Genomic DNA, 18,011 nt, shown 5'->3' on the forward strand with positions numbered 1-18,011 from the left:
AAGAGTGGCCCCCGCTTGCCGCAACTAGAGAAAGTCCTAGCACAGAAACGAAGACCCAACACAGCCAAAAGTAAAATTAATTAATTTAAAAAAAGAAACGAAATTGAATTATGCGTCGTGAGTTAAAAAAAATGGTTCTGAAGAACCTAGGGGCAGGACAGGAATAAAGACACAGACGTAAAGAATGGACTTGAGGACACGGGGAAGGGGAAGGGTAAGCTGGGATGAAGTGAGAGAGTGTCATGGACATATATACACTACGAAATGTAGAATAGATAGCTAGTGGGAAGCAGCCACATAGCACAGGGAGATCAGCTCGGTGCTTTGTGACCACCTAGAGGGGTGGGATAGGGAGGGTGGGAGGGAGACGCAAGAGGGAGGAGATATGGGGACATATGTATATGTATACCTGATTCACTTTGTTATAAAGCATGAAACTAACACACGATTGTAAAGCAATTATACTCCAATAAAGATGTTAAAAAAAGAAAGAATCTTGGATAATTACTGCAATTTCTTATATTTTTGTCTTCCATTGTCCTTAAAAAAAAATCCAAGGAGAAATTTCACTTTAATGAGAAGACTTGTTTAAATTGAAGACACTCCTTTTTTTTTTAAAATTAATTAATTAATATATTTATGGCTGTGTTGGGTCTTTGTTTCTGTGCGAGGGCTTTCTCTAGTTGTGGCAAGCGGGGGCCACTCTAAATCGCGGTGCGCGGGCCTCTCACTATCGCGGCCTCTCTTGTTGCGGAGCACAGGCTCCAGACGCGCAGACTCAGTAACTGTGGCTCACGGGCCCAGTTGTTCCACAGCATGTGGGATCTTCCCAGACCAGGGCTCGAACCCCTGTCCCCTGCATTGGCAGGCAGATTCTCAACCACTGTGCCACCAGGGAAGCCCGAAGACACTTTTTTTTTTTTTTTTTTTTTTTTTTTTTGCGGTACGTGGGCCTCTCACTGCTGTGGCCTCCCACTGCGGAGCACAAGCTCCGGGCGCACGGGCTCAGCGGCCATGGCTCGCTCCGTGGCATGTGAGATCTTCCCGGACCGGGGAACGAACCCGTGTCCCCTGCATCGGCAGGCAGACTCTCAACCACTGCGCCACCAGGGAAGCCCCGAAGACACTTTTAATTGAGAAAAGTTTCTCAGGGACCTCCCTGGCAGTCCATTGGTTAAGACTTCAAGTTTCCAATGTGGGGTTGGAGGTGTGCTGGTTTGATCCCTGGTCAGGCAACTAAGATCCTACATGCTGTGTGGCGCGGTGTCGGGGGAGGGTGGGAGTTTCGCAATTAGTGCAGAAGGCTAATTTGGAGAAAAGTTGATTAGATATCACAGTAGTCTTATTGCATTCCTAAGAGAAACTCCTTGAAAGCCAGATCCAAGTTGACTTTTTGTTTCACAAATTCATGTTCTAGATGAGAAGCTGTTTCAGAGTTGGCCCCCTGGTTCAAGAATGTTGCTCTCAGAGTTACTATTCAAGCAAATATGTGTCAGGGTCCCACTTCTGTCAGATAGGGTTGAACCCTCACAGTAGTGTGGTGTACCCCAAGAGTGTTGTCCCAGGACTAGGTGTTTAGTGGGCTTTGGGGTTTGTTGTCCTGTGACTGGGCACTAATGGTTGCCTGTCTTTCAGCTTTCATGACGCTGGTGATCATATTGCTGCACATGTTCTGGGGCATTGTGTTTTTTGATGGCTGTGAGAAGAAAAAGTGGTACACCCTGCTTGTAGTTCTTCTGACCCATCTCCTGGTGTCAGCCCTGGTGAGTATTGCTACCGTGCTCAAACTGGTTTTTGGAGCTCAAGTCTGCATATCTAAAGTGGTAGATTCCACTTTGAATGAAATACATGCTCATAGGAAAAAGAGGAAATTCAGAAAAGTCAGTTAAAAGAATGAATGAATGAATGATAGATAAATCTTTCTTACCATAGAAAGATAACAATTTGTTGGTTGATCTCATAAAAGTTTTTTGGTGTCTTATTTTGGTATGTGTCTTTCTTTTAATGGGTAGAGTCAAACTGAAATGGGCTTGCATTATGCTTATGTAACACATCTTAAAAAATTTCCATATTATTATAAATCCTTTTAATATTTAAGTTTTAGTGGCTTTAGATCATTACATAAAGTTATAGTTTGCTTAACTGATTGATAACTTGTTTTTCTACTTTTGGTTATTATAATGCTGTCTGGAACAACTTTGTATGTGAAACTTTTTAAATTCATTGTTTACATTCCAAGGAATTGATTTTTGAAGTCAAATGATGTGAATATTTTTAAAGCCCTTGATGCAAATTGCTGAAATACTCTGTACAAGGGTTGTACTGTTTTTACGCATTCTGATGAATGTCAAGAGTGCCCATCTTACTCTCTCCTCACTGACATTATAATGCCAGTTTTCAAAAGTAATTTAAAAAGAATACTTGACTAGATGTATTGTTTAAGCACTGTTTAATGGTTTGGTCTTAGTTTAATTGTAACGTGTCATATACTTACATCAGAATTATCTCAGCCACTGCTTTGTCCAGACCTTTATCATTTCTCACCTACAGTATTGAAAAGCTTTCTTCTGATGGTGTCCTGCCTCGTGTTTCTCTCCTCTCTATCCATTTAGAGTTCATATCAGGTTTTCTTATACTGGGCTTCTTGTTCTCTGTTCCATCTAAAAAACAATCTCATTGCCTTTCTTACCTAAAACCTTTCAGTCATACAGGATACTAAAGTTACCCTTAATATGACGGCAGCTATGTAAAGTCAAATCTTTCTTTTTTTTAATTTTTAAATTTTATTTTATATATTTTTTATACAGCAGGTTCTTATAAGTCATCCATTTTATACACATCAGTGTGTACATGTGAACCCCAGTCTCCCAATTCATCACCACCACTCCCACCCGCCGCTGCTTTCCCCCCTTGGTGTGCATACGTTTGTTCTCTACATGTGTGTCTCAATTTCTGCCCTGCAAACTGGTTCATCTGTACCATTTTTCTAGGTTCTACGTATATGTGTTAATATACTATATTTGTTGTTCTCTTTCTGACTTACTTCACTCTGTATGACAGTCTCTAGTTCCATCCACGTCTCAACAAATGACCCAATTTTGTTCCGTTTTATGGCTAATATTCCATTGTATATATGTACCACATCTTCTTTATCCATTCGTCTGTCGATGGGCATTTAGGTTGCTTCCATGACCTGGCTTTTGTAAATAGTGCTGCAGTGAACATTGGGGTGCATGTGTCTTTTTGAATTATGGTTGTCTCAGGGTATATTCCAGTAGTGAGATTGCTGGATCATATGGTAATTCTATTTTTAGTTTTTTTTTTTTTTTTGCGGTACGCGGGCCTCTCACTGTTGTGGACTCTCCCGTTGCGGAGCACAGGTTCCGGACGCACAGGCTCAGCAGCCATGGCTCACGGGCCCAGCCGCTCCGCGGCATGTGGGATCTTCCCGGACCGGGGCACGAACCCATGTCCCCTGCATTGGCAGGCAGACTCTCAACCACTGCACCACCAGGGAAGCCCTATTTTTAGTTTTCTCAGGAACCTCCATACTGTTCTCCATAGTGGCTGTATCAATTTACATTCCCACCAACAGTGCAAGAGGGTTCTCTTTTCTCCACACCCTCTCCAGCATTTGTTATTTATAGATTTTCTGATGACGCCCATTCTAACTGGTGTGAGGTGGTACCTCATTGTAGTTTTGATTTGCATTTCTCTAATAATTAGTAATGTTGAGTAGCTTTTCATGTGCTTCTTGTCCATCTGTATGTCTTCTTTGGAGAAATGTCTATTTAGGTCTTCTGCCCATTTTTGGATTGGGTTGTTTGTTTCTTTAATATTGAGCTGCATGAGCTGTTTATATATTTTGGAGATTAATCCTTTGTCTGTTGATTCATTTGCAAATATTTTCTCCCATTGTGAGCATTGTCTTTTCGTCTTGCTTATGGTTTCCTTTGCTGTCCAAAAGCTTTGAAGTTTCATTAGGTCCCATTTGTTTATTTTTCTTTTTATTTCCATTACTCCAGGAGGTGGATCAAAAGAGATCTTGCTGTGATTTATGTCAAAGAGTGTTCTTCCTATGTTTTCCTCTAAGAGTTTTATAGTGTCTGGTCTTAATTTAGGTCTCTAATCCATTTTGAGTTTATTTTTGTGTATGGTGTTAGGGAGTGTTCTAATTTCATTCTTTTACATGTAGCTGTCCAGTTTTTCCAGCACCACTTATTGAAGAGACTGTCTTTTCTCCATTGTGTATCCTTGCCTTCTTTGTCATAGATTAGTTGACCATAGGTGCTTGGGTTTACCTCTGGGCTTTCTATCTTGTTCCATTGATCTATGTTTCTGTTTTTGTGCCAGTACCATATTGCCTTGATTACTGTAGCTTTGTAATATAGTCTGAAGTCAGGGAGTCTGATTCCTCCAGCTCCATTTTTTCCCTCAAGACTGCTTTGGCTATTTGGGGTCTTTTGTGTCTCCATGCAAATTTTATGATTTTTTGTTCTAGTTCCGTAAAAAATGCCATTGGTAATTTGATAGGGATTGCATGGAATCTGTAGATTGCTTTGGGTAGTATAGTCATTTTCACAGTATTGATTCTTCCAATCCAAGAACATGGTATATCTCTCCATCTGTTGGTATCATCTTTAATTTCTTTCATCAATGTCTTGTAGTTTTCTGCATACAGGTCTTTTGTCTCCCTAGGTAGGTTTATTCCTAGGTATTTTATTCTTTTTGTTGCAGTGGTAAATGGGAGTGTTTCCTTAATTTCTCTTTCAGATTTTTCATCATTAGTGTATAGGAATGCCAGAGATTTCTGTGCATTAATTTTGTATCTTGCAACTTTACCAAATTTACTGATTAGCTCTAGTAGTTTTCTGGTGGCATCTTTAGGATTCTCTCCGTATAGTATCATGTCATCTGCAAACAGTGACAGTTTTACTTCTTCTTTTCCAATTTGTATTCATTTTATTTCTTTTTCTTCTCTGATTGCCGTGGCTAGGACTTCCAAAACTGTGTTGAATAATAGTGGTGAGAGTGGACATCCTTGTCTTGCTTCTGATCTTAGAGGAAATGCTTTCAGTTTTTCACCATTGAGAATGATGTTTGCTGTGGGTTTCTTGTATATGGCCTTTATTATGTTGAGGTAGGTTCCCTCTGCCCACTTTCTGGAGAGTTTTTATCATAAATCGGTGTTGAATTTTGTCAAAAGCTTTTTCTGCATGTATTGAGATGATCATATGGTTTTTATTCTTCAATTTGTTAATATGGTGTATCATATTGATTGATTTTCGTTTATTGAAGAATTCTTGCATCCCTGGGATAAATCCCACTTGATCATGGTGTATGATCCTTTTAATGTGATGTTGGATTCTGTTTGCTAGTATTTTGTTGAGGATTTTTGCATCTATATTCATCAGTGATATTGGTCTGTAATTTTCTTTTTTTGTAGTATCCTCGTCTGGTTTTGGTATCAGGGTCATGGTGGCCTCATAGAATGAGTTTGGGAGTGTTCCTTCCTCTGCAATTTTTTGGAAGAGTTTGAGAAGGATGAGTGTTAGCTCTTCTCTAAATGTTTGATAGAATTTGCCTGTGAAGCCATCTGGTCCTGGACTTTTGTTTGTTGGAAGGTTTTTGTTTTTGTTTTTTGCCGTACGCAGGCCTCTCACTGTTGTGGCCTCTCCCATTGCAGAGCACAGGCTCTGGACGCACAGGCTCAGCGGCCATGGCTCACGGGCCCAGCCACTCCGCGGCATGTGGGATCTTCCCAGACCGGGGCACGAACCCGTGTCCCCTGCATCAGCAGGCGGACTCTCAACCACTGCACCACCAGGGAAGCCCTGTTGGAAGATTTTTAATCACAGTTTCAATTTTATTATTTGTGACTGGTTTGTTCATATTTTCTATTTCTTCCTGGTTCAGTCTTGGAAGGTTATACCTTTCTAAGAATTTGTCCATTTCTTCCAGGTTGTCCATTTTATTGGCATAGAGTTGCTTGTAGTAGTCTCTTAGGATGCTTTGTATTTCTGCGGTGTCTGTTGTAACTTCTCCTTTTTCATTTCTAATTTTATTGATTTGAGTCCTCTCCCTCTTTTTCTTGATGAGTCTGACTAAAGGTTTATCAATTTCGTTTATCTTCTCAAAGAACCAGCTTTTAGTCTTATTGATATTTGCTATTGTTTTCTTTGTTTCTATTTCATTTATTTCTGCTCTGATCTTTATGATTTCTTTTCTTCTGCTAACTTTGGGTTTTGTTTGTTCTTCTTTCTCTAGTTCCTTTAGGTGTAAGGTTAGATTGTTTGAGATTTTTCTTGTTTCTTGAGGTAGGCTTGTGTAGCTGTAAACTTCCCTCTTAGAACTGCTTATGCTGCATCCCATAGGTTTTGGATCGTTGTGTTTTCATTGTCATTTCTCTCTAGGTAATTTTTGATTTCCTCTTTGATTTCTTCAGTGATCTCTTGGTTATTTAGTAACGTATTGTTTAGCCTCCATGTGTTTGTGTTTTTTACGTTTTTTCGCCTGTAATTGATTTCTAATCTCATAGCATTATGATTAGAAAAGATGCTTGATATGATTTCAATTTTCTTAAATTTACTGAGCCTTGATTTGTGACCCAAGATGTGATCTATCCAGGAGAATGTTCTGTGTGCACTTGAGGAGAAAGTGTAATCTGCTGTTTTTGGATGGAATGTCCTATAAATATCAATTAAATCTATCTGGTCTATTGTGTCATTTAAAGCTTCTGTTTATTTATTTATTTTCGTTGTGGATGATCTGTCCATTGGTGTAAGTGAGGTGTTAAAGTCCCCCACTCTTATTGTGTTACTGTCGATTTCCTCTTTTATAGCTGTTAGCAGTTGCCTTATGTATTGAGGTGCTTCTATGTTGGGTGCGTATGTATTGATAATTGTTATATCTTCTTCTTGGATTGATCCCTTGATCATTATGTAGTGTCCTTCCTTGTCTCTTGTAACATTCTTTGTTTTAAAGTCTATTTTATCTGATATAAGTATTGCTACTCCAGCTTTCTTTTGATTTCTATTTGCATGGAATGTCTTTTTCCATCCCCTCACTTTCAGTCTGTATGTGTCCCTAGGTCTGAAGTGGGTCTCTTGTAGACAGCATATATATGGGTCTTGTTTTTGTATCCATTCAGCGAGTCTCTGTCTCTTGGTTGGAGCATTTAATCCATTCACGTTTAAGGTAATTATCGATATGTGTGTTCCTATGACCATTTTCTTAATTGTTTTGGGTTTGTTTTTGTAGGTCCTTTCTTCTCTTGTGTTTCCCACTTAGAGAAGTTCCTGTAGCATTTGTTGTAGAGCTGGTTTGGTGGTGCTAAGTTCTCTTAGCTTTTGCTTGTCTGTAAAGCTTTTGATTTCTTCATCAAATCTGAATGAGATCCTTGCTGGGTAGAGTAATCTTGGTTGTAGGTTCTTCCCTTTCATCACTTTAAGTATATCATGCCACTCCCTTCTGGTTTGTAGAGTTTCTGCTGAGAAATCAGCTGTTAACCTTATTGGAGTTCCCTTGTATGTTATTTGTTGTTTTTCCCTTGCTGCTTTTTCTTTGTCTTTAGTTTTTGCCAGTTTGATTACTATGTGTCTCGGCGTGTTTCTCCTTGGGTTTATCCTGTATGGGACTCTCTGCGCCTTCTGGACTTGGGGGACTATTTCCTTTCCCATGTTAGTTAAGTTTTCGACTATAATCTCTTCAAATATTTTCTCTGGTCCTTTCTCTCTCTCTTCTCCTTCTGGGACCCCTATAATGTGAATGTTGTTGCGTTTAATGTTGTCCCAGAGGTCTCTTAGGCTGTTTTCATTTCTTTTCATTCTTTTTTCTTTATTCTGTTCTGTGGCAGTGAATTCCACCATTCTGTCTTCCAGGTCACTTATCTGTTCTTCTGCCTCAGTTATTCTGGTATTGATTCCTTCTAGTGTATTTTTCATTTCAGTTATTGTATTGTTCATCACTGTTTGTTTGTTCTTTAATTCTTCTAGGTCTTTGTTAAACATTTCTTGCATCTTCTCGATCTTTGCCTCCATTCTTTTTCCAAGGTTCTGGATCATCTTCACTGTCATTATTCTGAATTCTTTTTCTGGTAGGTTGCCTATCTCCATTTCATTTAGTTGTTTTTCTGGGGATTTATCTTGTTCCTTCATCTGGTACATAGCCCTCTGCCTTTTCATCTTGTCTGTCTTTCTGTGAATATGGTTTTTGTTCCACAGGCTGCAGGGTTGTAGTTCTTCTTCTACTGTCTGCCCTCTGGTGGACTGGTGGCTGTCTAAGAGGCTTGTGTAAGTTTCCTGATGGGAGGGACTGGTGGTGGGTAGAGCTGACTGTTGCTCTGGTGGGCAGAGCTCAGTAAAACTTAAGTTGGCTTGACTGCTGATGGGTGGAGCTGGGTTCCCTCCCTGTTGGTTGTTTGGCCTGAGGCAACCCAACACTGGAGCCTACCTGGGCTCTTTGGTGGGGCTAATGTCGGACTCTAGGAGAGCTCCTGCCAAGGAGTACTTCCTGGAACTTATGCCTGCCAGTGTCCTTGTCCCCATGGTGAGCCACAGCCACCCCCCACCTCTGCAGGAGACCCTCCAACACTAGCAGGTAGGTCTGGTTCAGTCTCCTATGGGGTCACTGCTCCTTCCCCTGGGTCCCGATATGCACACTACTTTGTGTGTGCCCTCCAAGACTGGAGTCTCTGTTTCCCCCAGTCCTGTCGAAGTCCTGCAGTCAAATCCCACTAGCTTTCAAAGTCTGATTCTCTAGGAATTCCTCCTCCTGTTGCTGCACCCCCGGGTTGGGAAGCCTGATGTGGGTCTCAGAACCTTCACTCCAGTGGGTGGACTTCTGTGGTATAAGTGTTCTCCAGCCTGTGAGTCACCCACCCACCAGTTATGGGATTTGATTTTACTGTGATTGTGCCCCTCCTACTATCCCATTGTGGCTTCTCCTTTGTCTTTGGATGTGGGGTATCTTTTTTGGTGAGTTCCAGTGTCTTCCTGTTGATGATTGTCCAGCAGCTAGTTGTGATTCTGGTGTTCTTGCAAGAGGGTGTGACAGCATGTCCTTCTACTCCGCCATCTTGGTTCAGGACCATAAATTCAAATCTTAATGGAAAAACCACTGGCGAGAGAGTGTGTTAAAATATTAACAGCTTTCATTTTTGGGTGGATTCTTTTATTCTTTATGGTTTTTGGCATGTTCCAAATTTTCTACTATGTACACTTTAATAAATAGAAAGGAAGTTGCAAGAAAAAGGAAATAATCTTTTTATGGATCCAATTGGCCATTCATTCATTTGACAAAAAGCCTTCTATGTTCCAGGCACTGTTCTAGGCGAACAAAACAATTTAGTGAAAAAAACAAAGACCCTGCCTTTACCATCTAGTGGAGAGAGAGGCAGTAAGCAACAGACATAATAAAAAGTTTTATAGTATATTAAAATTGATAGGTGCTGTGGGAAAAAAGGGAAAGTAGAGCAGGTTAAAAGGGTTCCAGATTGTGTGGGCTGGGGATGTTGAATTTTGGAACTATGTTGTCAAAAGTAGGCTTCATTGTGAAGGTGACATTTGAACAAAAAAGTCAAGTTGGCCATGTGGCTGTCTGGAGAAAGAGCATCCAAGACTAAAACAGCCAGTGGCAAAAAGTCCTAAGACTAAAGAACATGCTTGGCATGTTTATGGAAGTGAGGGTGACCAGAACCAGTAAGCCTGGGGAAGTTAGTAGCAGATACTGTCACAGATTTGAGGTTGGGGATGGAAGTAAAGGTTGGAAATGAGAAGCACATCTAGATAATGCAAGACTTGAGCTTTTTACTCTCAGTGAAATGGGAGTCATTGTAGGGTGTTGAGTACAGGGACATGACTTGAATCACGTTTTGAAAGGATCGTTTTGACTGCTGTGTTCGGAGTAGACTGTAATGGGGGAAGAGATTACAGTCATCAAGAGAAAGGTGGTGACAACTGGGGTGAGATAGCAGTGGAAATAATGAGAAATGTTCAGATTCAGGACATATTTCTGAAAGTAGAGCCAATAGTATTTCCTGACAGACTGGATAAGGCAAGGGAGAGAAAGAAGAGGAGCTAAGGATGTCTTCAGAGTTTTGGGCCTGGATAGCTAGAAGGATGGAGTTGCCATCAGCTGGGATGGAGAAGCTTGTGAGGGAGATCAGGAGTTCTCCTTGGGCACGTTACCGTGGGGGCGCCTATTGGACATTCAAGTGGAGAAGGCAGTTAGGCAGTTGGATGAAAAAGTCTGGAGTTTCGGAGAGAAATCCAGGCTCGAAGAGATGAGTACAAGAAGTGAGTATCAGCAGACAAGAGAAGAGGCCCAAGGACTAAGGCCTGGGGCATTTCAGCCTTGAGGTTGGGGCAAGAAGAGGAGCCAGCAAAGGAGACTGAGAAGGAGCAACTTAGTGAAGTAGAAGAGCAGCAGGAGCCAGGTGTCCTGAAGCCAGGTGTGTTGGGGAGGAGAGGGCGATGAGCTGTAGCAGAGGCCAGTGGAGTGAAACCCAGACTTCTTTCTTTGACATAAGCCTCTTACTGATTTTACTGGTGCACAGCGTACTCTTGCTGCTCCCCATAGTTCACACCATACCCTCCATCTAAATTGATCCAGTGTGGCTCCCCAGCAGGGAGTGCCTTTGTTCGCGCTGTTTTATCTGCAATGACTGCTAACCTAGGTCAGTTTGGAAAACTCCTGAGCATTTCATGTGAGGCCTCCCTGGAAAAGGTGCACATTTCTGACTCGGCAGTATCACTAGCCCTTATTTATAGCTGTGTTATAACCCCCCTCCCCGGCCAGCATTATTTTATTTGATACAGTTTTTACATCTACCTCTCTAATTAGAGCTTGATCATCAGTGATGGGACCTTATCTTGTCACTCTTGGTATCCTGAATCCAAGGGCATGTGCAGGCAGGGTGAGGGTGAGGACAGTGAGGTGCCTTGGAGGCACTCCCCCTGCTGCCGCTGCTGGGCAGAGGTGACAAACTGACCCAGTCAAACCCAGACAAACCCCTCTTGTTTGTTAAGAAGAACCCATCTCCCCACCTTACCCTGGCCCAGCACAGGAAGTATCCTTTCTTCTGTCAAAGGCCAGTCCCTCCACTTGGGCTTTAGACCTAATTCCTTCCTACTTAAGGACTTTACTCCTTTGACTGTGCCCTCTCTCCTACATCACCAGCCTGTCCCTCTCTTCACCAGCATATAGACATATCTTAAATAAAACTCTTCATTGTTGCCTATTCTCCTTCGAGCTATGACTTTTTTTTCTGGTTCCCATTGCAGCAAAATTTCTCAAAGAGTTGTCTCCGCAAACTCTCTCTGCTTCTTCTCTCAGGCTTCTAGCACATTTTGCCTTCTGTTCAACCACCCTTCTAAGACTGCTTTATTTTTTTATACAGCAGGTTCTTATTAACTCCAAGTCTTTTAAGCTTGGTCTTCCTCAAGTCTTTCTGTATCTCATTAAATAGCACCACCATTTACCTAAAGCCAGAAACATGGAAGTTATTCTTGGCCTCTCCCTTTCCCTCACATTCCATCCACCAGCAACTCCCATCAGTTCCTGTCATCTGCTCTCTCCACCTCTACCACCATCACCCTGGACTAAGTCACCAACCTGTACTCTCCTCATTCAGTGCAGAGTCTTCCTAACTAGTCTCCCTGCTTTCACCATAGCCGTTGTGGAGCACAGGCTCCGGACACACAGGCTCAGAGGCCATGGCTCATGGGCCCAGCCGTTCCGTGGCATGTGGGATCTTCCCAGACTGGGGCACGAACCCGCATCCCCTGCATCGGCAGGACTCTCAACCACTGCGCCACCAGGGAAGCCCCCTACACATCATTTATATCAACTCTCAGGTTCTCAGCTGCAATGAACTCTTTGCCCTCCTTTGGTTCCCTCCCTTGGTCTATACCAGGCTGGCTCCCTCCTCCTCCTGTAAGTCTCAGATTAAATGCTGCTTCCTCAGTGCCTTCCTTGACCCCCCGACACCCCAGGTAGATCGCCTTGTTCTTACCTATGCTAGCACCATCTCAGTTGTAGTTATTCTGTCCTAGCATTCATCACAATTTGGAATTATTTGTTTCTTCATTCATTACTTGTCTCCCTTACTGGTATATAAGCTCCATTAGGATAGGCACTGTGGTCTTCACTAGTACCTCGCGGCATCTCATCAGCAGTTTTTAAATGAACTTTTGGAACCCTCAGCAGTTGTGCAGCTGAAAAAGATGCTGTTCCCTCACGTTCCCTTAATACTAAGGATTTTTACTAAAGTAACCTGGACTTGTCTCACTTTCTTGCTAACTCTAAGAGCCAGTTAACACAGAAATAGTTAAAAACTGGGCCCCGGTTATGTAACATCTATCTTCTGTTGGGTATTTCATTAGGTCTGCCTTCTGATTACCTTCTACGGTTGCCATTTGAATATATTGGGTTGGCCAAAAAGTTCCTTCGGTTTTTACGTCAAAATAAAAGATACATATTTCATTTTCACCAAGAACTTTATTGAACAGCGTGTTCACTGTTCTGTTCCACTATCATTTGCTATTTTTCAGGCAACTTCATAATTCTGTCTTCCTAAAACTGATTATCTTTTTGAGCAAAGAACTGTTCCAGGTGCCTTTTATAGTCTTCCAGGGAATTGAAATTTTATCCATTAAGAGAATTTTGTGAAGACCGAAATAAATGGAAATCCAAAGCTGCAATGTGTGGTGAATACAGCGGAAGAATCAGAACTTCCCAGCCAAGCTTTAACAGTTTTTTGCCTGATCATCAAAGAAACATGTTGTCTTGCATTATCCTGATGGAAGATTATGCTTTTTCTGTTGAGTCATTCCTGACGCTTTTCTTTGAGTGCTGCTTTCAGTTGGTCTAATTGGGAGCAGTACTTGTTGGAATTAATCGTTTGGTTTTCCGGAAGGAGCTCGTAATAAAGGACTCCCTTCCAGTCCCACCATCTACACATCACCTTCTTTGGATGAAGACCAGCCTTTGGTGTGGTTGGTGGTGGTTCATTTTGCTTGCCCCACGATCTCTTCCATTCCACACTGTTGTACAGTATCCACTTTTCACTGCCCATCACAATTGGTTTTAAAAACGGGATGTTTTCATTACGTTTAAGTAGAGAATCGCATGCGGAAATACGGTCAAGAAGGTTTTTTTCACTTATGTGGAGCCCAAACATGAAAGCGATTAACATAACCAAGCTGATGCAAATGATTTTCAGTGCTTGATTTGGATATTTTGAGTATGTCAGCTATCTGCTGCGTGGTATAAAATTGATTGTTGTCAGTTAATGTCTTGATTTCATTGCTATCGAATTCAACTGGTCTACCCAACTGTGGGGCATGGTCCAGCGAGAAATCTCCAAAAAGAAACTTTGCCCACCACTTTTGACACGTTCGATCAGTCACAGCACCTTTTCCATACACTGCACAAATCTTTATTTGCATTTCGGTTGCGTTTTTACCTTTCTTGAAATAATAAAGCATAATATGCTGAAAATGTTGCTTTTTTTCTTCCATCTTCAATATTAAAATGGCTACACAAAAAGTCACCAATTTTGGTAAGTGTTATTTTAAATGCACGCTGATATGACAGCTGTCACATACAATCTAACAAAATTGTTTTGAATGAAGTTAAAGACAACTAAGTGCTACTAGAGCCATCTTACGGAAAAAAAACGAATGAACCTTTGGCCAACCCAATATTTTCTCTGCACAGACCCAAAGAGAAGCTTGGCGGCCAGGTTACAGTTCCCACCTCTAAAAAGCTGTCCTTTTGCTCAAGGCAAATAAACTCTACGTCTCAGCCTTCCTGCATCTTCACCAGCCCTGGGCACTTCCATGCCCATCCTCAGCTAGACAGAGATGCGCCCTGCCTCACTCTAGTCAAAAGCTCTCCTACACCCAGCATCTTTTCACTCTGGGAGCCAGATCTGGCTTCACTTTTCCTAGCTGCCTAGCCTGTCGAGTCCTTAAATCTGAGATCGTTCTTCTATGAAATGGGCCCTTAGCTCACAGGTTGTCATCGTGGAACTGGAATGTGTGACCCAGGTGATGAATCCACAGCACAGCACGTCGGGCACGCTCGATGGCCCTTCCTGCTGCTGCCCTCAACGTGCCGCAGGTGCCATGGAGACCAACACGGAAGACTTGGGGAAGCTGGGACAACACTAACTCTGCCCCATGTGGCACTGATTGTTATCAGGACTGTTCTCAGATACCCTGTGCCAGAACCTGTCATGAGCGCCTTACTGGTGTTATTTTAGCTTCACCTCAGTCCCATTTCACTTACACAGAAACAGGCTTACGGGCTAGTGTCTGTTGACTAGGTTAGTCCTATGTGTCTTTGTGGGTGCATGACGTACATCGTATGTTTGGTGGAACACACCTCAGCTATTGAAAGTGTTTCATATTTTCCTTTTCCTTTGGTTAATCCACATGTTTAATAAGCTTGCTGTTATTTTCCCCTTGCAGACCTTCATAAGTCCTTATTCTGGATTAAATCTGGTGTTGGCATACATCATCCTGGTGCTCACGGGCATCTGGGCCTTCTTTGTTTCTGGAGGCAGCTGCCGAAGCCTGAAACTCTGCCTGCTTTGCCAAGACAAGGACTCCCTCCTCTTCAACCAGCGCTCCAGATAACCTCCAAGGACCAGCGCTTCTCAAACAGTAAGCTGCCTCTTTAGAGGAAGCGCAGTGGTGCCTTTTTCTAAAAATCCCTTTTCCTGGTGGAATTAGAAAAAACCAAACTATCTAGATACAGCATGGCTTTCATGCAACAGCTTTCTGAAAGGGATTCATCCGTGGTGTGCAGCCAGGCTGCACATTAGAAAGAACTACCTGGGGAAGCATAAAGAATACTGATTTCTGGACTGCACCCTCCAGATTTAATTGGTCTGGGCATTTGGTGATTTTTTTAAAACTTCCCAGATGACTCCGATGTGCAGCCAGGTTGAGAACCATCGGTGTCCAAACAGGAACTTCCTGGGAACGCCGTAAGTGAATAAGAATCAGATGTTTAGCTGTCTCTTAACTCAGCCTGCTTTGGGCAAGTGAGTATCTGAAGGTCAAATCCTGGTTAGCCTTTGTCGTTTCGAGTTTTGAAGTCACAGAAGGCTAAAGGGCTATTATCTCTGTGAACTGTTGTCACATCCTTCACTGGTACCCTGTTTTATGAGAACATGGTAGGCCGTGCTTCTAAATATAATAATACATTGCACTGACTAACTATGATCATTTAACCAAAGTAAGCTATTGATTAATAGACTGTATTTTCCTCTAGTTTTTTCATTCTCGATTTTGCTTGTTTGAAGCATTACATGACATTACATTTTTGAGCATAGATTATGTTTCTTTAACTAAAAACCAATTATTTTCCAACTTCCTGGGAAGATGATATAAAACCAAGAATCTTTGTGCAACTTCTGTAAGTCTTTCCTGGGCTCAAGGCTTTCCATGGGCTCTGCCCCAAGGCAGTGTTTACCAGCTGAGTGCTTGCTGCCGGACTAGTTGAGGTGAAGCCTGTTGTTCTATCTCTGAGCAGCTCTGCAGGTTGCTGAGTGATGTACCCTGGAACAGGCTTCACTGGAGCTGGCAGAAGTTTACGAAAAGCAGGAGGAAAACAAGCTAGTAGGGTGGTGTTGACGCTTATAATTTGCTCCTGTGATATTAACTAGTACTTCTCCCCAGATGGTGTAGTGAAAAATTGGAAATACGACTAAAACTGCCAAATTCACGCTTTTAACATAGCCCATATAATCTTTAGATCTTGTAAATGTCTCTGGGTTTTGCTGACAGCTACAGCATTCCCTTTATAGGAGTATCTAAGATCTTGGTTCAGCTTCCAAACAGTGCTTTTGGTTTCCTTTGTAAAGAGCAATTGTTCCCAGTTGATGGCTTTTAGGAAGCTGATGGTGTGAAATGTAAATTCCCTACACATTTAAGTGGGAAGCTCAGTGAATCCCGTATGTGCAGTACAACAGCCAAAAGAAATAGAAGCAGCAAATGAGAGTGCTCACCAGTGACGTGACAGATGGGAGAATTTGACAATACTGTGGTGGGGAAGAATAACAGACATGTTTAAAATGGAAACGCAGCCAGTATTTTGGGTTAGCCACACATCATTCCAGGGACCAGAACCTTACATGTGAACTAGACCTTTACCAGAGAAATCCCCTCTCATGTTTAAATTATTTGAATTTTTCAATCTAGGGATTCAGGAGGAATAGGGTTTCTAGCAAGGCTGTAAACAGTCCCATAAGCAATTATAGTTATTCCGCTAAAGCTTACTTCAGCACTAATACCGATGTTTTTGCTGGGGTTTACAATTTTCCACCTTTTTACAAGATTTTCTTTAAACTAGGTGAGTCGTAGGAGAGTCAAGGACATAGAGACTGAATAGTGAAATCTATTGTGCAGAGTTGAGGGGAACAAGGTACCTACTGAACTGGGCTTCATTCCTATTGGAGCGTGGTGTTCTTTGATGAACAGGATAAGAAAAATATAGAGTTGGTTATTACTGTTGACATACACATCTCTTAAACGGATAGTCTGGTTAAATATTTGCTGATCTGTAAAGTATAGAAATATCTGAGAATATTAATATTACTCATGCTTGAGCTCTGAGGATGTCCTGTGTGCATTAATAGTTTAATATTAAGTAAGGAATCTGGGGTATTGTGACATCTCATTTATAAAAGCATCTCGGGCAGGAAGAAAATTTTCTTTGATGGTGAGACTGTTGTCTTAGCTTTATTTAATAGTTTATTTAATAATCCTTGATTACCTATGAATAAAGGAACTTTGTAATTCCTTATTTCTCTTGTGAGCATTGCCATAGCCAGCTTAGGCACTGTTATTGCAAGTAGCCTTGTTTGCCTAATGCCAAGGAAGCCCAGGGGGAGAGTAGTCTTCCTCTGTTGTGTGAATATATTGAGGTGTGCTTTATTTTTTTAATTTTTATTTTTTGTGTTTGTTATCTCTACTGAGCTTTCTGAGCCCTGATAGTATTTGGAGAGGAGCTGTTGGTGGTAATCTTGTTTGTATGTTCTCCTCCACACGGGGCTTTCTCAGTTTGGAGGGAAGTGTGGCTATAGTTAAAGCTGACCTTGGAATGTGAATGCTGTTGCAGCACCTGACTCTGTTGCCGTGTGAAGAATTGAGATCAATTTTGGTTCTCTAAGAAATTTGTGTTTATTTTTAACTCATCTGAATTAGCAGTTGTAATGGGAGGAGTTTCGTTACCCTTGATCCTAGCCTGTGTGACTGGCAATATAGTAGCAGCCTCTTTTCGAGCAGCTTAGTGAAAACATGGCTGAAAGGAATAAATGGTATCTGAAGACTGTATAGAAGATGGCTTTTGTTCCCAATGTTAAGATTTTTCTTCTCAAGCACATTTCATTGTTTGCTGAGAGTGGCAGGTACACGTCAAAAATGCTAGGCGTCCTTATCCTGTAGAGTTGGTACAGGATAAGGAGTCATGACAGAAGCTTCCTCTTACCTGGTCCTCTTCCTGCTCGCCTCAAACTAGCCCCAAGACGTGGATTAATGGTCAGAGTGGACCTGAGGGCTCCGCGGAAGCCAGGGTGGCAGCCTGTCTCAGGCATCAGCAGCCCACTCCCTGGGACGAGCTCCTTGAGAGTGCTAGCTTTCTATTTGGCTAAGTGTTTCCTAGGCTGCACCATTCCTAACTCCAGGTAGATAGATGTCACAACAAAACAATCTCAAAGTTCTTTGCTTAGAGCACTTTGTTTATGATTGCAATGTTTACATTTCTCATTTAATAAAAGACTTTACTGCATTCCGTTATATTTTAGTGTTTAGAGGGGTGGGTACCGTCTCTATGTACAATATGTATCGTTTTATATAAGTTATACTGTTATATCATGTATACTTGCAATGTCAGACCTTGTGTCCCGTACACAATGCAATAGACTCTTTCCAGAGCTGTATTTTTCAGTAAACAATAAAAAGATTGTTTGTCACTACTTGTTTCTCATGTTTCCTCTTCTT

At 41.8% G+C, this 18,011-nt stretch overlaps 1 protein-coding gene across 2 annotated transcripts in view; it reads left to right on the forward strand.

The window, feature by feature from the left end:
- Positions 1-18,011, forward strand: part of APH1B (aph-1 homolog B, gamma-secretase subunit) — a 107,708-nt gene that overhangs the window by 11,856 nt on the left and 77,841 nt on the right. For both annotated transcript variants that reach the window (XM_060151484.1, XM_060151476.1), the window contains exons 5-6: positions 1,636-1,763; positions 14,475-14,669. In XM_060151484.1, the coding sequence (XP_060007467.1) occupies positions 1,636-1,763; positions 14,475-14,642 (296 nt within the window). In that variant the 3' untranslated portion in view covers positions 14,643-14,669. The remainder of the gene's footprint in view (positions 1-1,635; positions 1,764-14,474; positions 14,670-18,011) is intronic.

Source organism: Lagenorhynchus albirostris, chromosome 1, assembly GCF_949774975.1.
Source record: "Lagenorhynchus albirostris chromosome 1, mLagAlb1.1, whole genome shotgun sequence".
NCBI classification, from domain to species: Eukaryota; Metazoa; Chordata; class Mammalia; order Artiodactyla; family Delphinidae; genus Lagenorhynchus; species Lagenorhynchus albirostris.